The sequence below is a fragment of the Pyrgilauda ruficollis genome, unplaced genomic scaffold (genome assembly GCF_017590135.1).
Source record: "Pyrgilauda ruficollis isolate IOZ18807 unplaced genomic scaffold, ASM1759013v1 scaffold51, whole genome shotgun sequence".
NCBI lineage: Eukaryota > Metazoa > Chordata > Aves > Passeriformes > Passeridae > Pyrgilauda > Pyrgilauda ruficollis.
In genome coordinates this window covers 4,142,505-4,169,330 of record NW_024526711.1, presented here as the reverse complement: position 1 = coordinate 4,169,330, position 26,826 = coordinate 4,142,505, and the positions used below count along the sequence as shown (strand labels likewise).

At 38.4% G+C, this 26,826-nt stretch overlaps 1 protein-coding gene across 2 annotated transcripts in view; it reads left to right on the top strand.

Annotated features, from left to right (window-relative positions):
* The window catches only part of MDN1 (midasin AAA ATPase 1), a 92,442-nt gene that overhangs the window by 47,581 nt on the left and 18,035 nt on the right, over nt 1–26,826 (top strand). The window contains exons 48-79 of one of the 2 annotated variants that reach the window (XM_041480352.1): nt 208–410; nt 1,050–1,270; nt 2,295–2,408; nt 3,220–3,352; nt 4,037–4,146; nt 4,802–4,935; nt 5,532–5,692; nt 6,037–6,157; nt 7,246–7,456; nt 7,598–7,829; nt 8,685–8,811; nt 9,646–9,816; nt 9,958–10,172; nt 10,272–10,653; nt 10,829–10,938; nt 12,028–12,724; nt 13,690–13,851; nt 14,563–14,836; nt 15,795–16,030; nt 16,672–16,767; nt 17,005–17,099; nt 17,766–17,890; nt 18,999–19,145; nt 19,430–19,539; nt 19,992–20,065; nt 20,255–20,450; nt 21,953–22,109; nt 22,265–22,411; nt 22,832–22,958; nt 23,902–24,007; nt 25,034–25,149; nt 26,200–26,679. In XM_041480352.1, coding sequence (XP_041336286.1) covers nt 208–410; nt 1,050–1,270; nt 2,295–2,408; nt 3,220–3,352; nt 4,037–4,146; nt 4,802–4,935; nt 5,532–5,692; nt 6,037–6,157; nt 7,246–7,456; nt 7,598–7,829; nt 8,685–8,811; nt 9,646–9,816; nt 9,958–10,172; nt 10,272–10,653; nt 10,829–10,938; nt 12,028–12,724; nt 13,690–13,851; nt 14,563–14,836; nt 15,795–16,030; nt 16,672–16,767; nt 17,005–17,099; nt 17,766–17,890; nt 18,999–19,145; nt 19,430–19,539; nt 19,992–20,065; nt 20,255–20,450; nt 21,953–22,109; nt 22,265–22,411; nt 22,832–22,958; nt 23,902–24,007; nt 25,034–25,149; nt 26,200–26,679 — 5,990 coding nt within the window. Of the gene's footprint in view, nt 1–207; nt 411–1,049; nt 1,271–2,294; nt 2,430–3,219; nt 3,353–4,036; nt 4,147–4,801; nt 4,936–5,531; nt 5,693–6,036; nt 6,158–7,245; nt 7,457–7,597; nt 7,830–8,684; nt 8,812–9,645; nt 9,817–9,957; nt 10,173–10,271; nt 10,654–10,828; nt 10,939–12,027; nt 12,725–13,689; nt 13,852–14,562; nt 14,837–15,794; nt 16,031–16,671; nt 16,768–17,004; nt 17,100–17,765; nt 17,891–18,998; nt 19,146–19,429; nt 19,540–19,991; nt 20,066–20,254; nt 20,451–21,952; nt 22,110–22,264; nt 22,412–22,831; nt 22,959–23,901; nt 24,008–25,033; nt 25,150–26,199; nt 26,680–26,826 lie in introns of both variants that reach the window. The other variant, XM_041480351.1, reaches the window with a different exon arrangement.

The following is a 26,826-nucleotide window of genomic DNA, read 5'->3' as shown; positions in this document are numbered from 1 at the left end:
TTGAAACTGCACAGTGTGTTATTTCACTTCTGGTAGGAATTTTTTGGTACTTTTATTGTGTGCGTTATACAGTGTTTGTAGAAGATTTGGTGTCTAGTAATTTCATAATAAATACATGTAATTAAAGAGTTTCCTGAGCTATGGTGCTCGAATACATGTTACACGTTTGAATGTGACTCTAAACTGCTTTTTGGTTGTTTGTTGTAGGTTGTGTTAGAATTGGTTACGAGGCATGCTTCTTCTCTGGCTTCCCCTGACGCTTGGGGTGAGTCCTTGCTAGCAGTGGGATTGTGGCCAGACTCCCTGCCTTCGGGTCTGTTTGCAGCTGAGGACTCACTCCTTTCCACAGTCCAGAGGGATGGGCAGGTCCTGATGTATTGTCTGCATAGACTAAACCTCAGAAATGGAAGGTAGGCAGGAAATTTTTTTTTTTTTTTGTCTAGTAAATGAGAAACAATATATGTGAACTGGTCATGGCGTGTCATTGTTTATTGCAAAATCCTGTCTTCATCAAATTGTGCAGGTAGAGATTGTGATTGTCATACTCTGTGTTCCTGTTACCTTTCCATACAGCCACTGCAAATGAAAGTTCAGTTATTTACTATTTTATTCTTAAGTCTTCCAAATACATTCCAAATACTTGACTTTTAATCCACAACATACTAAAAATCCCAAAACCTAAATTTCTCACCAATATATACACCTACACTACTCTGTGTCATCTGTTTCCCACTTTTGTGGATTCTAGTCTATCTTGAAGTCTAGGAAACTTTCTCCATGAATGAGGGTCAAAGTCAGTGCTCCCCTGGGGGTCAGGACACCCCAGAGCAGACAAAAATATTCCAGGTGCCCTGGGTTTCCGCACTAATAGTAGACACTGCCAACTGATTTGAAGTTGGAAACTGGTTTTAAAGCTAAATAATGGAGGAAAGATCATTACATTGCTACACTGATGCCTAAAGATGGTTGCATAGCTTGTCTTGCAATATATATTTTTTCCCAGATCTGGCAGTTTGAGCCCTTGGTTGCTGGACTTCTTTGTGTTTCAGGACATTACCAGTGACTCTGCAAGATCTCGAGAAGTTTTTGCAGTCCACTAATCCCGAGAGTCTCAAGTTCAGTGCTGTTGAGATAGATGGAAGCTGGATGGACGAAATGGAAGTTCTCCAGGCTTCAGTGAAACTGTTCATAGAAAAGGCAACCAATCAAGACTGGAAATTAAGGGTTAAATGGCTTAACTCCTTAGCCAAAAATCTGCCACAGGTGCTTGGTAGGTAATCATTTAACTTTGTTTTGTCTAAGGGCTGGGTTGTTACGTTTTCTCAAATCTTAAGTCTTCTATGAAAACATCCAGGCCATTCCAAATTATGAATTATAAAGACTCTCAACTATCCATACTAATTCAAGGGCATGGAGGCTCCAGGGAGAGACAGAAACAGGTTGTGCATGTTAGGAAAATAAGGAGATTTGGGCTAAACATTATCCTTTATTATTCAGCCATATGTGTAACTTGTGCCACTTTTGAATTAGTTGCTTTTGGATCTGCTTTTCGACTGTGTAAGGAAATATGCCTTTTCACTATTTTTTTCAGTAATAGTGAAAGTAGTCAAATGCCTTCTGTGTATCTGGTGTTAAAATACAAATGCTTAAAAAGCCAAGAAATTGCAGAACTGAGATTCCTGAAGCAGTGTTTTCTGAACACTCAGGATAATAGCTGAGATGAGCTATTCACTTAATTATAGAATTAATCACATTAAACTCATGCACCATTTAGGCAGCCATTAGTCCTAATAATTCACACATTTAGCTCTTTCTTATGGTCTGAAATCTCAGATATGCTGTCCTTATATTAATTGCTTCCTCTGTATTTCGCCATTTTTTCAGGCAGGTAGGTCTTAAAGTAGAAAATATGTAAAAAATTAATGAGAAGTGTGCTCTTTTTTTTCTTACTGTAAAGAAAATACCCCCCACCCCCCGAAAAAAAAAAAAAAGATGATGTATTGAGAGGAAGATTTGAAGGTATAAATTAATGGATTTTCACAAACCATATTCTGCTAGGATACATGTAGTATCACTAGTTCAACTAAAACTCTTTATAAGATTTATGTCTTCAGACGTGACATTCTGGTGCTTTTAAGACCTTTTGGAGACAATACAAAATATGACCAACCAGCATAGCCAAAGTGGATGCACAGATTTGATTCAGTTTGCTTGTGCTGGCTCAGTTGAAGTTATTTTTCTTGATTTGTACTAAACACTCTTTTATGCCCATGTTCTCCCCTCTTCACCTGCAGATTCAGTGAGGATTCAGCTAGAAGCAGGTGCTGTAGCCCTTGGTTGTTTTTATGCCAGTCCCCTCTCATCTGGAGTCAGTAACATGATCAAGTTGCTGCAGCCAATTATGACAGGTACCCCTGAAAAAGATGCATGTAAGACATTGCTTCCTTTATTTTTCTCTGAACACACTGCAAGCCTTCTTAGGAAATGTATGTAGCAAAACAAAGGCTAAATTCTAAATATATGTTGCGTTTGTCATAAAATAAAGTACAACAAAGAAAACAGCAACAAAAAAAAGAAATTACAACAAATACAAACATTCTTGCTGTCTAGAACAGCAAATATGGCAATTAAAAGCATTCACACTATTCAAGTTAGACATGAGTGCTCTGCCCATGAGTCCTGGCTGTGTATCTGTGACTCAGATGTCTTCCTGCAGCTCAGAGTGGTGTTCTGAAGGGTGATTCAAATATTCATTCACTGCCTTTCTGACTTGATAGTGTATGATCTTTTTTTCCTCAGGATTTGTATTAGTCCATCTGAAACCCATGGCTTGGCCTGTAATTTTCCCTTGGTGTTTTGTGGGGAGCTCAGACCTATGGCTTCTTTTCCAAGCTTGTTAAATGCATGAGAGCTGCATACAGTGACACTGGGCCTTTCGTGGATGGCCCTGGCTGTCTTGCCTGGACTGTGAGCCAGACTTGAGCGTCTAAGCTCTGTTTGAGTGTACTAACCCCTGTTAAATTTGTTGTCAGTGTTCTGTTTTACAGAACCTGCTGTCAGCTTTAATGCTTTTCTGTTTGGCTATCTGGAGTGGGAGAGCTTGGCTGCCTTCTTCCTAGGCTGCTTCTTTCATTCCCTAATGTCTCCTGCATAGGCAGGGGGACCAGGAAGAGAACTGAGTAATGTTTCACTGCTGTCCTGTTTTGTCTGCCTTTCCAGATGAACATGTGATGCCTCTGGACCCAAGATGGAATATGCAGTTTTTGGAGATCATTAGAAATTCTATGAACTTTGATACAGAAATGGAGCACACAGACCAGCTACTTATGCTTTTGAAGTCTGCAGCAAATCGGTGGGTTACAAAAAAACCCTTGTAAAAGTGTCCAGTGCCTGTAACCAGTGCTGAGTAAACACTTGAGATGTCTGCCAAGTGTGATTTTAGGTTTTGATAGGTGTGGTCTAAAATATCAAGCAGAGGTTTTTGTACAGGTATTTAAATTCTTTGCTTCTGTTTTCTGTAGATGCGTGCTAAACACAATCACTTACTATAGGAGCAGAGCTCTCAGCATTCCATACAGGCTGCAGTACTTCAAAGACAAATCAGAACTGTGGGATAAAGCATTAAAGAGGCAGAAGCAGCAGTGTGAAATCTCTGACAAAACTTAAATAGTTGTCCTGCTTTTGGATTTTGACTATTTTTCCTAATAAGATTGATAAGTACACAGATTTTGAAGTTAAAGTGTAAGAAAACACCTGCTACAGATGCAACACATATCCTACAAGCCATGTGTTGCATCTGTTTAGTAGCTCACTGGTTTTTTCTCCCTGCTGATGTCAGGGATTTGCTCCTTGTGAAACTTGCTTCTACAGAAACCATATTCAAGCAATTAGTTGTGTTGCACCTCGTACTTCTTCCATAATACACTGAATATATTATGTCACTTTGCAGTTCAAATGCCATGTTATAGTTCACCATTCTCATAAGGCCAAAGTTTAAAACAGTACTGGATTGACAACAACTTTATTTTTACTTCAGGGCAGTGTTATTTCTTGACCGAGAAAGAAGAAGTTACATTGAGAAGTGTTTGATTGCCAGCAAGAAGCCAAGAAACAGTGTCTTAAGAATGTCTCTAGATTTCCACAAAAGTGGGTTGATTTTTGCTGTTCCTTTTCGTTCAGTAATCAATTTGAAATATGGTTCATTTGCATTGTTACAAAATGTTCAACATTTTCAAACATGTTGTGCAAAGAGAGAATACGTGAATGTAAAGCAGTCAAATGAGGACTAATGTGGTATCTAACACATTATTCTTAAATTAGATATACCTTAGGCTACACTGTTTATGTCCTGCCTCTATGAGGTAATCAGTGAATATGATTTTTCTCTTAATTAACTAAACTTTAGGGTAACAGTGGGGAGAAATTGGAATAGCGTTCTGTCTTTAGCTAATGAGAATAACCAAATTCTTCAACTGTGTTTTTGTTTTATGTAAGGAGGAAATTTTACTAAAACAAAGGGTAAAATTTAATGAACAAGTTAGTGTGCTGCATAGAAGCAATTGATCAAGGAATCCCTCGTTATGGGTTTTTTAATATATGTATAAAATGCAGAGAGGTAACAGAGAATTGTGAAAATAATGAAGGGCTACTTTTATTGCTTCATTTCTTGGATCTTTTCAGGTTGTGTTTTTTTCCTCAATCATAGAGAGGTTCTAGTGATCAGAAGTTGACCCATATGTGTCATGTGATGTGGCTGGAATATTCAGTCTCTGCCTTTCTTTTCCTCTTCCCCAAACTTCAGATCCAGGAAGTTACGACTGTCTTCCTCATGGAGTTGTGGTCAACCTTGCTGCTTTCTTTGAACTTTGGGATGCATTTGCACTTCACTGGGTGAAGTCTACTCAGGTGGCCTTAAGTGACGATGACACGCATGATGTGAGTAGACTTTCCACCAGTACATTTATGGAAATTAAGTGAAATTAGATTGTGTGCAGAAAACTATTTTTAGTTTCAGGGGCCATGAAATAAAGTGCAGTGCTTCTGTTTGTATTCAGAATATGCCTAACAATAGGCAAACGATCATGTTTGTTTCAGTGGCTGTATTTGTGCCCTCTAATACTTGTTTAGGATGGCATGAACTGTGCCTGTTTCTCTCCACTGATGATAAACAGAGTATCCATTTCTATCTGTGATAAGAATGTCTGAACCTGGACATTTGACATGCAGGCTACAGAGGTGGTTCACTTCTCCCTTTCCCTTTTCAGACCATGAATATCATTTTGCTGAAATCTTGACATTGTAGACTTGGTGCAGGGATTGGTTGGTTGTGGCTGCTGTGGTTCCTCTTGCTGGTGTGTTATTTTTGGAGAACCTGTAGTTGAGTCCTGGTTGTATAGCACTAAATACAAAACATTTTGGGATTCTGCAGTTAATACAAGTGATGGTGGTTTTGCCTTTTCTCCTGCTTGAAGTAAGAAGTGTTGTGTAACCTGGGGCAGGGGTAGCTGTGTAACCTCCTTGGCTGGTTCTAGGTGTTGTACTGCTCGCTGTGGCGGGACCGGTTCTGGGCCGTCTCTGACTCTGTCACAGCGGATCCGCCAGGGTTGTCACTCCTGGCTCTGCACTGGCACTGGGTTATGAAACACCTAATTGACAGAATTCCTCAGATGCTTATTGGATCAGACCAGAACAAGTGAGTGGTTTTGTTTGGTGGCTTTTGATTTGTTTCTGTTAAATAGCTGTATAAATTACTCTTTTCTGTAGTGTTATAGCTACTAAGCTTTGTTTAGATTAGTGTCCCAAGTTGAGTTTCATTAGTGATGCAAATAACAGCATCACTTGTTTTTAAAATCTGTGATTCCTAGCACTGTGCTTCTGCTTGCTCAAATGATCATCAAGAATTTTTACCTCTTTAATGAAAGGATGAGAGAAAGATTTCTGTATGCATCCTTTTGCCTTGTTCCTCAAACTTCTGTTAACTGTGGGCTTCTTTTCTCCCATCTGTCCCTCCCTTTTTAAAATTTTTTCCTCTACAAGGATTTCCAGGGAAATTCAATCCGTTTCACAGCAGATTCAGAACTGCTTGGTCAATCCTGCTGGTATGTCAGCCAATATGAAGATACTACAGAAGTCTCTAGGAAGACCCCTTCCTTTTAAGGTATCAATATTATGTTTGCAAAGGATTTGTATTTCCAGCAGTGTCCAGATAGGCTTTAATATATTTACAGCACTTGCTTTTCAGGACAGAGAAAACACAATTCTTATCCATTTTTAAGATTGATTAAAAAGAAAATTTCAGCACATGTTAATGTACATATCTTTTGAGAAATATATCAGTTTTCCAGGTATAGCATTTCTACTGTTAATTATGCTATGTATAGAAAATATTTACTTAATAGAAAGAGGTACCTGAGAATAAAAAAATTACTCCTTGCTGTGTGTTGTGAATATCAATATGGCACTTGCTTATTCAGTGAACATAGGTGTATTTAGAACACCCTGTGCATTTCCTTTTATACAGCACAGGATGGGGCTGCCTTATGACTTCCCAAAACAAGGCCTCTTAAATTTGACAGTTTTAGAGTTAATGCATTTCAGAATTTGTTGTAATTAATTAAAAAGAAAAAAATTCAGTAAATTTTCTAAAAAATACAAGTCCCTGTTTAAAATGAGTGTGCAAGTAGTCATGTGCAGTTGTGTTGGTCACTAGTGCTTAGACCTAGGTTTTGATGACCTTCTCTCTCAAGGATACTCTGCTATCAAAAAATGCACATAGTTACTTTGAGACGCTGAAGAACATTCAGTGCTTACTAAGAATTTGGAAAGATCCAAATGTATTTAGGCATCCAAATGTATCCAATATATCTAAGCCTCCAAATGTATTTAAATTGCAGGTGTAAACTGTAATTTCTTGTAAGTGACAGTAGCTCCTGGTATTTTTTCATTATTTTGTGTATTTATTGCCCTTGATTTAGATAAGTTGCCCAGTTGAAGTATTATTTGCATGATGAAGGGAAAAACCCTAACTTGACAAGGAGAATTGTAGCCACCATTTTCAATTTCTGTTTTCCTGCTGTATTGAGTCAGGCTACTAAAACATTCATTTTAGGCTGTTGTTTCAGGCTGGTTATATATACTTGTACTTTAGTTGTGTGCATGTGAATTTGAAATTTTAGTTTTGTCTGCAGTCATAAATGTTGTTTGTGGTTTTGTTAGCACTGCTGAAACAAATTGTCCTTTTTCCAGGATAAACTGGGCATGGAATGTTTTTCTCAGTTAAAAGCTCTCAGCAAACCACTGAATATCTTGGAGCTAAAATTGGCCTGTGGAGAAAGTAGATGGCAGGAGAAAATGTGCTGTGTGAAAATTGCTGCCACAGGAGTGAAGATGAAGAAAGCATTGCTGCAAGCTGATGGCTTGATAATAAGAGCCAATCATTTAGAAGATGTTAGTCTGGGTAGGTGACACTTGTGAAGAGCACAGCAGGATGATTTCTGCCATCTCCATTCTTTTGTACACAGACAGAAAGGGTGTTAAATGTTCACTGATAAGACACATAGTACATACATTTATGTGCCTCTTTTATTCTGTCAAACAGGTCAGCTACAGATATTTTTGAAAGCTGTACATTCACAGCTGAAAGCAGAAGGAGTCAGATACAGTTATTCAGAAGAAAGGCTTCCTGAAGACACCATCTCCAAGCAGTTAGACCCTGCCCTGCTAAGCCAGCTCTGCAGTCAGGTTCAGCTGTGGCCTGCAATGGAATACATAGGGGTGCTCTGGCAGTACAAACTAACAGCAGATTACATGGCCAAGGCTTGTGCAAGAAGGTAAGAAGAAGTTTGGAGAAAGAACTCCTATATTCCTTTCATGATATTCCAAATCTCTAGCTAGAAGCTGTAACTTTGGTGCTTTACATCTGCATGTAAACCTGTATGTATGTATTTGTGATTTAAATACACCTCTGTGTGTGTGCATATATATCTGTGCAGCACACAAATATATGTGTATCAGGAATCAGCAGAAGATGTTTGTGCTGTCTTGCTGGGGGCTACTGCAGAAAAACTGAATTAGACCCGGAGATGAGGGAAGGAGACTAGCATGCATGGTTCCTTTTGTGTAAGCTATACACACATAGAATCACAGTTTAAATTAACATTATTAATTTAAGCAGTGTTAGTGTTGTTTTACGAGATCAAGTGTATTTATTTTTTTCTGGTTTACCATGCCTTAAAAGAAAGCTATTTATGGATTTCAGTGAAAGTAATTTTTTGTGTAATGAGACTTTAAGAATCACTGGTCCACTCTTGAATTCAGCAAAGTTCTGACTTTTCACAAAAGCTATAAACCTAGAAAATGGTTTGTCCCCAAATGTTTTTTGTATGTTTTGCTCAACATGGAGCTTCTGGCTGCAGGACATTACACTTTTCCCCCTCTTTTTTTGTGTTTAGATTTTCTTAACTTTGAAGGATTCAAGTGTTTTGGGTATTATTTGAGTGCCTGTTCTTCCCCAGCATTTGAAATGCTGTCATTTTAACCTTTTGGTGACTTTGCTTGCTATTCTTAATTTGTTTTACTATCCAAGTGTTGGAACTCTGATGGTTGGTATTCCAACATCCAAGTGATTTATTTCATGTGCCCTGCTTAAGCCCTGCTTAGGTTGTATTTCTTTTTACCTGCTACAGGAAGAACTGCAGTCAAGACTTAAGCATCTGTTCAGATCTAGCTCAGTTCATAGCTTTTTCTCTGAAGTTGACACCAGCTGCTTGTCACCAGCTCTCTGGACTGTGGCACTTGTTGCACCATAATGAAGTAAGAAGAAGTTTTATTTTAATATAATTATTTAAACTAAAGATCTGATTTAATCTTCCTGGAGTTTTCAAAGGTTCTTCAAAATACATATACCACTAAGATTTTTGACGTGCAGTTTTTCTACCTCTGCCTGACAAAAGCTGTTCCTTCTTTTAACAAGAGAGGTTATTAACTGTGAGCCGTGAGAAAATGCAATTAAAACACAGTGTTGAAAGATAAAATACAACAAAGTCTTAAATAGAATAGTTTTGTAAATTTTGTTTGGTAGTATTGTTCTGTACATCCATCTGTGACCTAATGGGAAATTGTTTGGAGGGCAGGTGCCAGCCTGGCTGAATCTATGTAAATAATAAAAGTAATTTTATGCTGAAAAATGCTTTCCTCTGTTCCCATGCCTCTAAAATTTTTTATTTCTGTTGCAGATCAAACAGACTGATAAAGCTACTTGATGCATGTTCTGTAGAACATTTAGTAACTCTGCTTAATATTTATGATACAGTGGTTGTGTATTGGATGGCTTTACCTGTTTCATGTCTCTGCACACTTGTGTATTGTAACAAAAGGCTGCACAGTCATGGACTGCAGGCTGTATTCTAACAACTTGCTCTGTAAACATGCTGCCTATTTCACAGACAGGAGACAGTGCTGACCTCAGGAAGTTTACTCTTCATTGAGTAGATGCAAGCAAATCCTATGTGAATTTGAAAGGATCTTGGAGAGTATCTTGTGCTATCCCTCCTGAAAAACAGAATCATACTTCCTTTCTACATGTGTGTGCTTAATTATCTTTTGCTCCCTGTACATTCTCACCTTTAGGTTTTTGTTTCTCCTTAGATATCCCCTGAAGAAATGTCTCTTCTCTCATCTCAGCTTGTTAATGCTGTGTTAGCATCCTTTTGGAGCAGTACTTTCGCCACAGACCCAGATTACTGGTTGACTTGGAGGCCACTGCCTGCAACAGAAGAAAAGAACTTCTCTAAATCCCCTGTGAGCCATTCTATGAAGGTTTGTCTCTTCTGACCTAATCAAATTCTAGGCTGAATGCTCTTGTTGACTAATTCAAGTTTTCTGAAGCAATATTTTAAGTTCTAGCATAGCCAGAGCAAGTTGCATTTGAACGATCTAACTCTTAATCTCTTGATTTAGGGCCCAGGCATTTTGACCCGAGCTGTTTTCTCAAAGTGCTTCTTTGAAATTCTAACTAGCAGCAACAAGACAAGCCAGTGGGATGTGAGTGGGCTTCCTGTCTTGTCATCATCCCATGTAACACTGGGAGAATGGATGGAGAGAGCACAGCAGCTTCACAATGTCGGCACAGCGCTGTGGACCAACCTGGCTGTCCCTTCAATAGCAGATTTTAGGTATTAAGACTTCTCTTCCACATATATGTTATTTAAATCAAGCATGTTATAGAAGGTTGCTTACAGTATGTAAATGTTTCCTCATTCCTTTTTCTCCAGACACACAGATGCCAGACTGCAGGGAATAATGCTAGGCAGACTGCTCTCTGCCCTGGTAGATCTGATTCCAGTGGATCTTCAAGAAGAATTTTTGGAGTGCTGTGAGAAGCTCTACCTCAAGGATCCTGTTGCGTATGAGTACCTTCTCAAGATACTTGAAAGCATCACTGATCAGGAATTACTTCCTAAAGAATTCCTATTCCTTCTGCTCACTTGCTTGCATCAGTTCTATGGGGAAGGGCTTCAGGAGCTACCAGAGACAGCTTGGCGAGGAAGCCTCTGGGTGAGCATTGGCTTGGTGCAGATCCAGATGTGGATTCCACAGACCAGGTTTGATCCAGCTGTTAAAAGAGAATACAAGCTCAAGTACTCAAAAGAAGAGGTGAGTATGAAGTCAAGTTGGCTTTTACCTTTATTATGTATAAAATCAATGCAGAGGACTTTGGCGTGGTCATGATTTTTAAACTATACAGTTAGAACTTCTTCTAATGTTCAAGAAGTTGAACATTAACCTCCTTGGTTACTGAAATAAGAACTGTTTATTCTTTCCTTTTTAGTTATACCAGCTGGAGTGTGAATGGAAAACACATGATTTTTCGTCCCAGCTACATACAGGAAAAAGTATTGAAGATGAAACAGTCAGCAACTATATTCATCCCCATATCAGGTAACACCCAGGCACTGAACCCATCTCTTTTAGAGTGGACATGTCATCTTTGTGTGCTCAGGCTCTGAAGCTTTACAATTTTTCTCTCTTTCTGTAGAAACTAGAGTAGCTGGTTTTAAAGTGTCAATCTGCATATTGAGGTGGTAGAGAAGAAGCAGCTGTGCTCCTTACTTGCAGTAAGGAATTGTCTGTACATGTTGTACTGCTGAAAATAGAACAGTTAAAGCAGTGGCCATCGTATATTGATGAAGTTGAAGCCATGCCCAGAAGTAAAAACAATGCCATGCATTTAAGTTACAATACTTTCCTTAAAATGTGACAATATTATCAGTCAGTTGAAGTGAGGTGAATTATCTGTCACTGTAGTTTCTCAAGGCCATTATATGTGCCAGTGCTATTTTGCAAAGTTCTTCAGCTGATATTACTGGGGAAAAATCTACATGTGTGTATTTTAGCAATAGCCTTTGCCTGTGTTGCTGTGGATCAATTAAATTTCTTACCACACAGAGTACACTGTTGATATTCAGAATCTGTAGCCACTGTTCTTTTGTTTGGGGCTTTTTGTCGTTCTTTTTTGTCAGAGGAACTCGAGGAGGAAATTTTAAGCAAAGAGAGCTTTCTCCTTTCTGTAGCCTTCCAGGTGTGTTCTGTGTTCATGGAGATAAAAACTGTCTATTTTTAATTATTTTTCACTTTTAATAGGAATTTTTTATTTTATTATTGTACACATAGGATCTGCTAGCTCCATGCTACTGCTTAAAGAGAATGCTAATAACTGAAAGCAGGTTCTGAAAGAGTGAGCTTTACCGATTGCTTGTGATATTATTTTTTTTCCTAATGGTCACAGAGCTGTCAGGTAGCAAGAAAAAAGTATTTGAAGTTTGTTGAAGTGGCAGGGAGAGAAGAAGGCTACACCTGTGGGCTAAAAGGCTGTCCCTTGTTTTTTCCTTATTTGCTGTTTCACACAAACTAGCAGAGTATTTTCTGGTTATTCTTCTCCTGTATCTGACTGCTACATTAGATCTATTTAAACAAGTTCGTGCAAAAAATACTCCCATGTCTAAACCAGTCAATGTTACTTCTTAACAGGCAGTTGCATGAAAGAATGCAAAGGTTGAAGGAGCAAATAAGCAGTCTTTCTAGAAGGAAGGCCTTCAGGCCTGCCGCTCCACTGTATGATTGCTTGTACCAGGAGGCTCACCAGTACGTCAACAGCATAGCACAGATTTCATCAGTCCAAGACCTTCTAGCCCGCCTCCTGCAGTTCCTCCGTGGAGAGAGACCTAAACCACTGCAGGCTGTACAGAACCTGTTAAATGAAGAGGCATCATGGCAACAATCCCACCATCAGTTCAGAAAACACCTGGCAGAGGAGTATGCTGTGTTCCCTGATGCCATCTTTCCCCTCCAGGCTGCCATCCTGCAGCTGCAGCATGGCATGAGATTAGTGGCTTCTGAAGCAAATGCGGTGCTGCAGAGCTCTGTGTGCCCAGCTGACCTCAGCAACCTCCTCACTTCTTTGTTGGCATTTCCTTCTGTTGGCCGTGCCTTTCCCACTTACATTGCTCGGGCAGAAATTATATGCTCAGTGAATTCAGTTGGGGTACTCAATGGACTTAAAAAGTTCTCTCTGAAGCACTCTGAGGGAGGATCTGAGGCAGCTGAGCAGCCATCCCCAACTCTGGAACAGCTCCTGGTGAATGCTTTGTTGCATCTTCAGTGCCATGTACTATCCAGAGGAGAGATGGACCAGAAATCTCTGCAGCTCTTCAGACATCTGTGTCGGGTAAGCTCTGGACGCCCATAACTGGGAGTCTTGCTCTGAACTTGTCCCCTGTGGAAGACCTGGATCTGCTAAAACAGCTCTAGAGGAGGGCACAGAAATCATCAGGGGGCTGGAACACCCCTCTTGTGAAGAAAGGCTGACAGAGTTGGGGTTGTTCGGCTGGGGAAAGAGATGTCTCTGAGGAGACCTTGTGGCTTTTCAGTATGTAAAATGGGTTTATAAAAAGGAGGGAATGGGACTTTTTACCTGGGCTTGTAAGACAAGGCGTAAGAGTTTTGAACTGAAAGAGGGTAAGTCTAGATTGAGTATGAAAATAATTGTTTGGAAATGTGTATGGTGAGACACAGGAACTGGTTGTCCATAGAAGTTGTGAATGCTGCAACCCTGAAAGTGTTTGAGAGTGATTGGATGGGGCTTTGAGCAACCTGGTCTAGTAGACGATGTCCCAACCCATGGCAGAGGGATTGTATTAGATGATCTTTAGAGGTCCTTATCTTGAAAATTATTAGTGTGGTGTTCTTTAAAATCTTCTACATTTTTCCCAATTAATTGTAAAAGATAATTTAATATACTGGATTAACTTGTTTGACTTTATCAAGGCATGAAACGATAGCCTGTAATGATTAGCTAATATTTTATTTATGTAAGAAAAACCCCAAACAACAAAACCCAAAGGTGGACACAAAAAAAAAACCCACCCCAATGCTATCTTTGTGAGTTTCTTTATTAAATGTTTAAGAAAGGAGACTAGAACTTGGTCAAGTACTCTGTTGTGTATTTTCTTTGCTTTTCCTCATTAGCTTGTTAAGAGGGCAATTCACAAATGTTAGATGGTATTGATTTCTACTTTTGTAGACCACAGAGGAGGGAAGAGCCAAGCAAAATAGATGCTGCCCCATTGATGGAATAGGAGATTATGTTGAAGGTTAACTTGTGTAGAAGCATCTTGCTTTGTGTTTCCTTAGGCAATTGTAAATGAATGGGATGAGCAGGAACGCCGTGCCCAGGAGCAGGAGGCAATGGAACGCAGCCTGTACAGGTACAGGAGTAAAAGTCATGGGAAAGGACGGAGCGAGGAAGAAGAGGAAGAAAAAGAATTCAGGAGGAGATTTCCTTTTCATGAAAAGGTAATAGCTGCAACTCTTAAGAAACACAAAAATTACATGTGAAGTTACTCCTGAAAATAAATGTTGTAAATGACATGAGGAATGAAGCAGTTTTTCCTTCAACCAAAAGCCAAATTGGGATAGATTTTGGTAGATATTCAGTTATGTGCCTGTGGTTTATTTTACCTTTTGGTTGAAAAATGTTTTTGGGATTAATTTCCAGGTTTGAACTGTACTGTGGTTTGGGTGAATAATCCCAAATTATATAACTGAATGATAATACAGTTACTTGTAAAAAGCTGGGATTTTACTTCTTTAGCAGGTAAGGTAGTCTGAGGTTCTACTGTGTTTGGAGAAGGCTTGATTAAATAAATTCCTTGATCTCCTTGATTAAATAAAGCAGCTGGGACAGAGCTGTTCAGGTCCTCAAGCAACCACAGAGTGTTGAGGTGGTTTATCAGCAGACACAGCTGCTGCTGCTTTTTCTGCAAAGGGATTTAGTTGGCAGCAGCCCAGAGATCACTGTACTACACTCTTGCCTGCTGTAGTTACACCCTGAAATGTTCTGTACGCCTGTGTTCAGTTTTAGACTGGCAGTCTGTCTAGGTACCAGCTGCAAATCGTTAGCATGTCGCTGCAATGCCAGAAAAAAAAAAGCAAAAGAGGAGATAGGGAGAGGAGGCATTAAAGGAAGAAATTAAAATTTACTTTTAATTATCATGTAATTTGCAGGACTTTGAAGATATCATAGCTGAGCCAAGCCTAGAAGAAAAAATGGAAACTGAAGATCCAGTGGAAGACCAGCTAGAAGCTGACAGAGCCCTTTTGTCCAAGAGCTCCATGCAAACAGTAATGAAGGTTCATCAGCAGCTGTGCTTAAACTTTGCTCGATCCCTGTGGTATCAACAGAGTCTGCCTTCTCATCAAGCCAAGCATTATTTCAGTACATTTATTTCCTGCTATCAGACTGGTGCATGCCTGGTGTCACAATTCTATCCTTTAATTGGTAAGACTGTTAGCAGTATTTGAGATATGCTGGTTTAGATTTGTAAAGATTTGTTTCAAAATCACATTACAGTTCATTAAACACACCTGTTATGGGGAAATGCACAAGACAGAAGATCCTTTTCACAGAGAATTTGTCCCATGTTCAGAATTGTCTTGTGGAATGCTTTGATATTTTATTCTTCTATGTATTTTTTAAATTCCATTTGGTAATGTAGATGACCAACCCAGTTTAAAAATCTATTGACTACTGAGTGAAATTTTGATCATAGGATCTGCATAGTCCTGTGGAAGATAAAGCACTTGAAGAAATTTCCCAAAAGTAAATTTTTGCAATGAAGTTCATTAAAGAATTGTTTTAAGTTTAGCTTATGTATATGAAGTAAAAAAGGTATTGTGGGGTTTTTTTCCACCCTGAATTTGGGAAAACTTGATGTGTAAATTTTCTCTACAATGTGTGAGAACTCAGAATCATCACTTATTAAAGCACAGCTATGTATTTCGGTTCTGATCTAATAAAGGCATGTGTGCAATAAAGATGAAGCAGATAAGGGCTGTTGTTTCTACAGTACCTTATTTTTTGTTTGCACCTTAGCTATAATGTATGTGGGATTACTTTTGTGTGTTGGATTACTTTTTCACTGAGCCTCGCTTTATAATAGTATCTCCTTGATGGAAATTTATATACAGATGATCTGTTCTTCTGACAGGATTACAGCCTGCCTTTATGACACTCACTGTACTTTGATAGAAAAGTCTGATAAAATAGAGACTATAAACTTGGAGTATGGAACATGAGACATACTTAATCTCATTGTTTCAGTGTTATAGTCTTACATCCTTGTAAAAGATAACATGCTAAGGCTTGGGATACAGGGGGGAAAATCCCCCTAACTTTATCTATTCAACTGAAAAAATAACTAATAGCACGTGTGATGTCTTCCTTACTTGCTCCCTAGGTGCTGAAATGAATGGCAGTCTTTTGGGAAGCCAGCTTCTGCTAAGCGCTCTTCTTCACAATACCTTTTTTGAGGAAGTGACTTCAGATCTTGTGCTGCAGCAAGATGGCCCATATGACTTCTATCAGCATCCCAATATTCAGCAAGTCCGACAGTGCCAACCTGTACTTGACAATTTTGCTAAAGAAATAAATGGGCTACTGCAGGAATGGCCAGAGCATCCTGTACTTGTGCAGGTAAAAACAAAATATTTGGAGCATTTCAGGATTGCATTTATGTGTGAATATGTGTATAGACATGCACAGACGTGTGCAGACACATTGATATGCTTGCATAGATGTTGTATTACTTATGCAGATGTTTTGAAATCATTCCTGTTTATTCATAAGAGGTATAGGTATTACTGTGTTTATTATAGCTGTTCTATTCTAATCATGAAATGTTAAGTGGGATTCTGCTAAGTCTGAGCTTAGAGTTTTAAGCAGTCTTCAGTCTGCCATAGCTCAAAGATCCCTGAGGTCTTGCTGCTTCTACTCAGTTTTCTTCTGAAGTTCTTTCTTTCATAATGCTTTAGAATAATTCTTTTTAGTCCCTCTTACAGCATCTATATTGTCTTCAGGTTGCATTTCTTGGGGTAATGTGAAACTCAGATTCCATATGAGCTCTTTGCCTTAGGTAATTTGTGCTCCCTTCCCCAGTTGTGTTGGCCTTACTGAACTCCTAGTGATCTCATACTAAATTGAGAAAGCAGTTCAAAAATGTGTAAAAAAGAAAAAAGTTCTTATCTCTTGTGAGTTATGCTCATAGAAATTAACTCAATTTCATGGCTTCTTCTGTTGAAGTGCAGTTGCTGAATGTTTTTCGTTTTGTGCTGCAGCTGTTAGTGGTGATGGACAGAATCCGGAGTTTTCCACTTTCTAGTCCCCTCTCAAAGTTTCTGAATGGCTTGGAAATCCTTCTTGCAAAGGCACAGGTAAGAAGAAGTCTAAGGTCAAGTTCATTTTCTCTTTTATGTTTCCTTACCTATATTTGGTACCATGTTACAAGCACAGTACATGAAAGCTGTCTGTCAGGATTTGGGGAAGTTAACTTGCTCCATGCTGAAAGTTTAAAGAGCAAGAACCCAGTTCTCATCCAGAGTAATGCAATGAGTTTTGCCAGGCTGTGACTAATTTCTGGCTTTGTGTAAAGGGGAACTTCTCTTTCCTAGGACTGGGAGGAAAATGCTAGTCGGGCCTTGTCCCTGCGGAAGCATCTCGATCTGGTCACACAACTGATCATTCAGTGGCGTAGATTGGAGTTGAAGTAAGAATTGTCCTTCCATGCTGCTTTTCCTTAGATACTGTAACCTTTCATCTCCACATGGAGGCACACTCTAATACAGAATGGCCTTAATTTTGGAACATGCTTCTGTGTATCTGTCATGGTGAAAATATGTGTGGGAAAGAGACCACCAGTGAGGAGCTGTAGTGGATCAGAATGAGCATGTCCAGGCTGTGGTGACTCTACGTTTTTGCCTCAGGAGAAGTAGAAACAATACTTCACCAGGGCTGTAACTCATCATAGGGTTTTCTGAGCCTGCAGGGTTTTGTCTGTTTAATAATCATCAATAAATTGTCCTTAAAAATTATTGTCCAGTCTCCTGTTAAAGACCATGCAAAATTTTTATAGCCACAGTATGTCACAATCAGGAATTAAACCAAGTCTACCTCAATTTCTGAGAAAATAAGCATTTTGAACCTGCCTCTGATGGATTTTGCTTTACCCTCTCTTTTCTTCTCTCATATTTAATAATGGTAGCAAAACAATGATCCTCAGAAGTTGATTGTATGTATTAAGCTTATGTGTAGATTCTTTCATCCTGCTAAATTTCCCATTAGTTTAATAGAAACAGGAAGCAAATTTTGGTTGTTTTGAACCCAAAGTACCCATGATATTTTTGATTTCTCTCCCTTTTCTTATTGTTTCTAGTTGCTGGTCAGTAAGTTTGGACAATATTATGAAGCAGCATGTGGAGAAATCCACAAAGCACTGGTTCTCAGTCTATCAGATGATTGAGAAGTATGTTCAAGAACAGACAGAGGCAAACACAGAAGGTAAGTGCTGGCCTTAAGAAAATGTGATGCAGTTCTAGTAATTACTACGGATGTACGATTAAGGTCCTATATGCCAGAATTTGACAATGACCTTTTGGGTATGGTTCTTTGCCCTGAAGTAAATTCCATGACCATGTAGGGTTTTCCATATGGAATGAACTGTGTATATATTTGTGGAACCACTTGTAGATCATAGGGCCTGTGTTGTGATGTAAAGAAAAGATGTCTTTAAAAAGCATCTGAAAGAAAGTAGGATTGTGATAGCTGTACATCATGCATATACAAACATTTCAAACAGATTTGGAGGGTAGGAGGCCTCCATCTGCAACTGGAAAAGGCACCTTGTTTTTTTAGCTGCAGAAAGAATAATTCATATCCCAGCTGAGCTGCTTTTAACATTCTGTATAAAGCCTAAAGAATTCTTAGAGTAAGCAGGTTTTGGTACATACTGTCCTTAGCAAATCTGTCTGCATGTGTTCATGTTACATAAAATAGGGGAATGAGGGGCAGCACCTTACCTCCCCCAAAACTAATGGAATTGTCAAGATGAAAGCAGTATCTTCTGGCTTGAGGCCAAGTTTCCAATCTCATGGCTACTTAATGCACTCAATGAGCTTCAGATCCTTCAGTTATATTACATCTCCAAGAGGACATGTCTTCTTCCACAGATAATACTCTAAAAGACACTGTATTCTCTACCAGATTCTTCTCATCTATTTTTGTCCTCATGGCTTTGAGGAGTTGAGGAACTGGCAGTGACTTATTTGTGCTGTTGCTTATTATGACTGAAAAAGCCATTCATTCATAGAGAATAGCAAGTATTCTGTAAATGCTCAGTGGATTCTGAAATTCATCATATTACTGACCTTCTCAGTCACTATCTTAATGCTGCTTCTTGTTCCCTTTCCTTTCTTCCAGTGTGTTTGTTAGTTTTACTTACTGAATCAGAATTCTTCCCCTCTCTGCCCCTTTCCTATTTTGTTTTGAATTTTTCCTAATTGAGACTCAATATTTAATTGAAAGTTATAAAGACCAGACAACAATTTTCAAGTAGATATTTTATGGGTTTTTTTCCTCTCACTTTCTGAATTTTTGGTGCAATGTTCAGGAACTGAGCAAATGGATCTGAAAACGCTGGTCAGCACGTTACAGGCTTTCATTGAAGGCTCTACTCTGGGAGAGTTTCATGCACGGCTCCAAGTACTGCTGGTTTTCCATTGCCATGTCTTGCTGATGCCTCAAGTGGCAGAAAAGGGTAAGTTGTTAGCACTACCTATGATGAGTTATTTGTACAGCAATCTTGCAATCAGGTATTCCAGACTTTCCAAACAGGTCACTGAGCTCATAAATAGAACACAAACCAATAGGGCTGTTTCCGTGTTGGTCAATTTACCCCATCTTTCGGTGTTGCTGAGGTTCCAAAAAGAACTGGGGTGTATTTATTGTAATGATACTGAAAACTGCTTTCTTGTAAAAGAAGGATGATGATGATGGTGATGATTGTTATTATTGTTATTATCTGTCCCTTCTCCCTTCTAGATGTTCTGTGCAGCATCCTGTGGAATCTATACAATTACTATAAGCAGTTTTCAGAGTGTGTTGAGGCCAAAATCACTGAACTTCGTCAGCCCATAGAAAAGGAACTTAAGGTAAAAGGAGACTTGGCTCAGACAATGTATTGGTCTAATCAAAGGAACAGTGGAGCAGATATTATTTGAATTTGTCTATAATAGTTCTGTTGGCCACTGAAATCCTTACTAAACTTAACATTTTCTTTGACAAGAATTAATTCTTGAGGTGGGGGAGGAGTTGATTGAAAGCTTTAATGTTTGATCAGTCCCATTTATCCATGAAGGTTTCTACCCAGGGGTGAAGCCCCTGTTCCTTTCACAACATCTGGCTATGCAGCAGTTTTTATGCATTGCAAATATTATGTTAATAAGATGCCTGTACAATAATTTGCTCACTTACTAAAATGTTTGGCATTTTAAGGCTACCAGATCATCATAGCTGATAAGGTTTAAAGATCATCTTTAAAAAGATGGAAATAGTTAATTGCATTTACCTAAGTAATCACATTGATTATTTATTTTCTTCATAGGAATTTGTGAAGATTTCCAGGTGGAATGATGTCAGCTTCTGGGCTATAAAGCAGTCAGTGGAAAAAATACGCAGGTAAGTCAGAACTTAAAATAAAGCTCCCCTTTTTGAAACCTTCCTTCTAGATGATTTCTCTATGATGTTACATTGGAATGCAGAAATATTTCTTCTGCTCATAACACAGTGAAAACATTTATTTCCAGCAGCTGAGAGATCTCCAGGATTACAAAACCCAGTAATTTTTTGCTTTCCTTTGGTAATTAGAACTCTCTTTAAATTCATGAAGAAGTTTGAAGTTGTTCTGGATGAGCCGTGTCAGCCTGCCTTGGTGGAAATTGGTAAGGAAGAGCAGCTGGACTGCATGCAAAAGCAAGAAGAGTCTGACAACAAAGAAACCAAAATTCAGAGGCTAAACAACACCTTGAGAAAGGTTCTGTCTGCTAGAACAGATGTTACCAAGGTGACTGAATTAGTTATTCTAAGTGTGGGAAGAACAGTTTCTCTATTCTCATCTATATGTTGCTTTTCACTGATTTATGCAGGAAAATCTTATGTAAGTGTCAGATCTGTTGAATATATCATAAACTTTTTCGGTCTTACTTGTGTTCAGTGTTATGCAACACTGCAGATGGGTGGGAATGCAGCATGGAATGACAAGCATGGTACTGTATCTGTGTCTGATACACAGAGATGAGGCTGTTACACATTTCATCACCCATTTGCTTACATAGTGTCTGCAGCAATTTGTTACTTCTCTATTAGTGAAGTAAAATAGCCTGGGAGTTGAAGTTATTATTACTCTTTTTTTTTTTTTTTTTTTTGATAAACAAGGACCCAAACAAATAATGATGTAGCTGTAGGATTTGTGTGTATATGAGGTCTGATTAAATATTAAATCACTTTTGGCTTGGATACTGATAAGGGAATGCACTATATTGTCATATGTTTGCTGTTGACTGACAGTTTGTGGACTGTGAACATTTGCCTTGGACAAGCTGATGCATGGTAAATCCTGTTCCAGAGAGTCTCAGTTTAGTATGTCTCTAATTTGCCCAGCTCAGAGAGGAAGTCAGCTAATTTTCTTCCTGAAAGAGATTCCTATTCATATCATTGGTTTTTATTAACAAGATGCAAGGAGACAATCATAACTCATCAGAATTTGGTGGTGAGTGGGAAATGCTGAGTTACTCTCAGCATTTGTTCCATTTCTTCAGACCAAGGGCAAGGCTGATCTCGCTCATGTCCTGTACAGGAGGGTAGAGCAAGGAGGCAGAAATTTAATGCAAATCTAATGCATTTGATTGATTGAGGGTTTTGTTTGTTAGTGAATGATTTGTAAGCCTGTTACTGATAGTTAACAGGGTTATTGATTTCACTTTCACTTTCAGTTCCATGTTGTCTTCACTCCTTAAAGAAGATGTATTCAAACAATTGAGATTGAGAAAAAAAAAATTGAACAAAAAAATTGAAAAGGTTTGGATATGCTGAGGAATTAATTCCGGTATTTAATAATTTCTACTTGCACACTGTTTTTGTTGCTCTTTAAAAACAAAATTCCTGTCGAGTGGAAAGTGAGTGAGGCATTAACCTAAATCACTAATGTTCCCCCTGACATCCTGGGGGCATTAGTGATTTAGGTTAATGCCTTTAAACTTGGAAGGCAGAGGAAGCTGACCTGAAGGAGTGATTATCGTTTTCATAGAGGTAATGACAAACACCTGAGACAGCAAGATCATAGCATCTTTCATTCACTTGACTGTTCAAAACTAATGTCTGCCTGACATACGTGTGTTATGATTTTTCTCAGGTGTTGGTGCTGAACTGATGAAAGAATCACATAACATGTCTTGGGGTTTCAGATGAATGCAGAATTTAGCCCTTTTTCAAAAGTGATTTACTCCTAGGGATCAAATGAGAGCTTTGAGTATTTGTGTATAATTTTCTTCCTTTTTTTTTTTTCAGAGGGCACTCCCAGAACATCAGGGTGTCATTACATTTCATACAGAATCTCTTCAGTATCGTCTGTCTAAGCTGACAAAGAAAATGAAGAAAATGTGTACAGCAGTTACAGAAAATAATTCATTCTTAAACCTGGTGGAAAATCTCGACCAGTTCACAGGTTAGGTTTTCTTGTGATTTCCATACCACACTTGACCTCTATAACATAAATGGAACAAATCAGGAAAAAGTGCAGATATATAGTTGTCTTCCTAAAGCTGCTTTGTTTACATTAAATTTTCAATCTCATACCTTTGTCTGCTGTCTTCTGTACAGGTGGTATTATTGTTTCTGTAGCTGAACTGCAAAATTTAACATTTGATCAGACAGCAACTAAGGAGAAGCAGAAATCAGAGGCAAAGCATATTCAGATGCAAAAGCAACGGGCTTTGTCAGATCTCTTTAAAAGCCTTGCTAAAACAGGTGAGTTTCCACTAAAAATAGGCTTGGTTTAAAAGTACAGAGTTCTTGAGCATTTTACTATCTTTGCCAGTATATCTAAACCCGCCATAATACGATGTAGCGTAACACCTTTACCCTTCTCACTCATCAGCCTTTTCATGTCTTAAAAATGATCCCTAGCTCAGATATCTTAAAGGATATGGGGCAGTTAAAAGTACTTAATGTACATAACATAAACAGGTCTATGTTAGTCTTACTTCAGCTGTGTTGTTCAGCTCAAGATAGCTCAGCTACAGTGTGTTCTTACATTACAAAACTTGTAGCCTGTTCAAAGGCTTGTCAAAATAAGAACATTTGATGTCTTACTACCAAATGTGTGAGTGACATTTTTCATATGAAAAACGAGGGCATCAAAGGATGTGTGCTGAAATTCTATTCCAGGTTTGTCGTACCGGAAAGGTCTCTCTTGGTCCCGTTCAAAGGACTGCCAGCAAGTTCTCTACCTCCGTCCCCTGGACTTGCGTAGTGCCTTGGCTGCAGTGGGTTCTACCCATGAACTGGATGCCACGTATGTACCCAGGACTTCTTACCCTCAGATTGTGTGAATTGCAGCTGTAATGTAGAGAATTTATGGCTTGTTGGTTTAGACTGCGATTTCTGGACAGTAATTCATTTAGGATTTTGGATATTCCCTTCCTCCCATTACATCCCAGTTTGGTATGTACAACTGAGCAAGGATTTGGGGGTTTTTTGTTTGTGTTTTTTTGTGGTTTTTTTTGGTTGTTTTTTTTTGGTTGGTTTTTTTTTTTTGGGTTTTGTTTTTTTTTCTAAATTTGCACTTTACCAACTGTACCCTCAGTTTCATTCTTTCCATGAATTAGATTTCAGTTAGCCCTCCCCTGTCCAGCCTTGCCTGGGATGTTTTGCTAGCAGTATATTAGAGTATAAACTGCTTTTGATTTTATTGAAGGTGATCTGTGATTTTCAGGGATTTTTTCATTGTTTTGTCTTCAATTAATGGGATATTTCAGGAGAAAATACATATACTTCAAAGTGGGCATTACTGGAAAAGCTTTCTTAGGGGAAAGATGTTTTTTCAGATTTTTTTTTTTTAAATTGCTTTTCTGTCAAGTGTTTTTTTTTTTTTTTTGTCATTGAGACATGCTGGTTACTGTCCAGGGATGTAAGCATTTGGTTTATGTATCAGGGTGAAAAGAATGGCTGAATTTAGCTGCGTAGGGGGGAAGAAAAACAATATCACTATTAAAGCATTAAATGGTATTCAAAAATAGAGATCTTACTGCTATTGCCTTAGGGTTTCCTTAGAATTTATTTTTAAATTTAAATGTTTTCTTAAAACTAGAATATTTTTAGAGAAAGTTAAGAATTGCAAGATCAATGCATTTTCAAAATAACAAATTTCAGGCAAAATGGTTGTGTTGAAGAGCTGACCTGGTGGCTCCAGCATGATGTGGTAATTTTTAGTACCATACTTCTTTGTGCTCTGCCAGGTTGCTGACAGAGATTTCTTCTGCCTGGGATGGGTGCCAGAAGTACTTCTATCGGTCACTTGCACGTCACTCTCGGCTCCAGACAGCCTTGTTAGCACCTGCCAAGGTAAAACCAGCAAAGTAAAACCAGAATCTTAGTTCTGTTAACTTCATTTTACCAGCTTGGACTGAAATTTCCAGTAGTAAAAAAGTGATAATGGGAGATAATGCTGTGTTGTGTAATATGATACTATGACACTTTCGTAGCGCTCATTAAATGCAGCATGTTGAAACCTGCTGTTTTATGAAGGGACAAAATTGGTTTAGGGAAAGAAGTTAATGATCAGTTCAGTGTACAGTATTTTTCATCCCAGCAGATTCCTAATTGCCTAATTTTTGTGCATGAAGAAACTCATGAAACATGCTGAATCCAAACTTGTAAGGAAAATAATCCCAATGTTACTCAGTATTCTTGAAGGAATCAGTTGATAGTGATAACTGGAGTCTGTGTCAAACACAAAAAGCGCTAATATATTTCTTCATTTAAAGATTGGTCTAAAACTACTAGAACAGACAAATTATCTCTGCCATACGAGAACCACTTTTCCAGAATTTTAGAAAAAAAAGCATCTCTTCCAGATGTTCTTCCTCTCACTATGCTTTACCCCTTGTTTTACAACATGTTCTTATCAAAGTCACACCTGATACTGAATACAAACAGTGGAATGTGACTGTGATCAGTTATGCTCTGTGTTGTGACCATTTATTCTGACCTTTAAGATGTGACCACTTTTAATGAAAAGAGTGAAAGTAATTGTCAGTATATCTGGTAAAATGAATGGCTGTAGCATTGGTCATGAATGTAAAGCATTTAGGCTGGTAACTCTTCAGACTTTAGTCATTATTTATATAAGGTAGTTTTAATACTGGAACCAAATTCCTAACAAGAATTGCTGCAGTGGAGTGAAATGTAATGTGAGTGACTGTTGCAGAAGTTACTTGAAAGGCAAATCTATATGCAAATTTTGTAATGCTTGTTCAATTAACCCATAATCTTTCAGCCTGCTCAGTGGAATGGAGGCACACAGACTGCTATTGTCTTGTTGTTCATCTGACTGTTCCCTCTCACTTTTGCTGTCTCTGTTTTGTTTAGGATATTGGACTAGGCAGCATTGAACGCTGCAAAGGGTTCACTGCACACCTCATGCAGATGCTTGTGAGACAGAGGCGATCTCTTACTGCACTGACAGAACAGTGGATCTTACTCAGGTATTTTCTTCTTTCCAACTTTCAATATTTCCAGCCTTGAAATGTTGGAAAGAAGTTTTGACAGTGAGCAAATCAGTTCAAGAAAGACAGAAAATAAGGTAGAAGAAAATAACAACTTTTTCTCTGTTTCCCTATTTCTCTTCCCCTCAATTTAAGCCTAGATAGAAAAGATTTAAGTTTATCCTATCACTGCAGCCAGTATTTTAGAATCAAAATAATTTTGTAGAACAAGTAAGGCATATATGTGAACTAATTCCTGTACTTTTAATTACACAGTTAAACCATTAAACTTACAGATTGTTATATCTCTCTCATTTGGTATTGGCCTAAGTTAATTTTGTTTACATTGAAGTTGTTGGCTTAACCTGGGGCAAATAAATGATCTGGGGCAAATAAAAAATGATGGTATTTTGAGACAAAATAAATAAAGCATCTACAGCTTACAAAGAAAAATTCTAGGAAGGTGGGACATACTGGATGTCGTGTCAAAATTGTAAAAGGAAAAGTGTGTAAGAATCGTTCTTACTCTGTGTGATCTTTCACTTCATTGCTTGAGTCATCGGAGTCATTGCAAATGTCACCTTTGTTGAGCATATTTGTGCTTAGCACTCTGTAGTCCATAAAACTTCTAGAAGTCAGGTTAGGAGCTAGTACCTTTGTACAGAGAAGGAATTCTGGACTGGGGATTACTAGTGCAAAATTTATTCTAATGCCAGTAAATGAAAAAAATGAGTTAACAGAAACCCCCAACTAAACAAACTCCTCGGCTTTACAGTCACAGAAATAGCAAAACTTTCAGGACACTTACCTGCATTACTATGACTTTCATAGCAAATCAGATTTCCAGGGCTTTTTAGTATTTCATAATTCAGAGAGGGAAAAAAATCACTGATTAACTAACTTTAAAAAAAAACCAAACAACTATTGTTTTAGTTTTTCCAGGACAAGTTATCTAGATTAAAAAAAAAAAAATTAAAGGTAGATCTTTTAAAAATGAAGTACAACATAAAACTCAGTGATTATAAATTCTCTTTCTTTCTTCTTAACTAGGAACCTCCTGAGCTGTATACAAGAGATAGATTCTGGGTTGACTGCTGATGGAGACTACAATGCAGCATTTCCTCCTCAAGACAGTATTCAGCGCTGGACGGACAGACTGCAGCAGCTCTGCATGCAGTGTGTGATGGTTCTCGAGGAGCTGTCCTGGTTTATCCAGTGCTGCCCAAAAGAAGAGTCAGCCAGGTGCAGTGACAGTGAAAGGACCGATGTGAAACCCAACATTGCTCAGAGTTCAGTCCCTGAAATGGGAGATGTTCTTGCAGGAATACCTGACCTGATTCCCTCAGATCTGAAACACTTGTCTCCAGTGACAGCTGAGCAGTTGCCTCCTGGGTGCAGGATGCGAAATAAGGATCAGCTGTGGCTGCAGACAGCTACACAATTGACTGCAATGATAGCAAATGTGAAGGCCATGAAAGCAGAGGTGGACAGAGTAAGACAACAGTCCCATGAGACCTCCTTCTATTCCTGGTGAGTTCTACACATGAGCATCTCTTCTTTATGTTCACATAGTATGTGTAAAGTAATTTTGAAAATTTTCACCTATGCATATATTGAACAGTGGGTTCAGGTGCTCTTCAAACATTTTTCTGTTCTTTTTTTTTTTTTTTTTTTTGC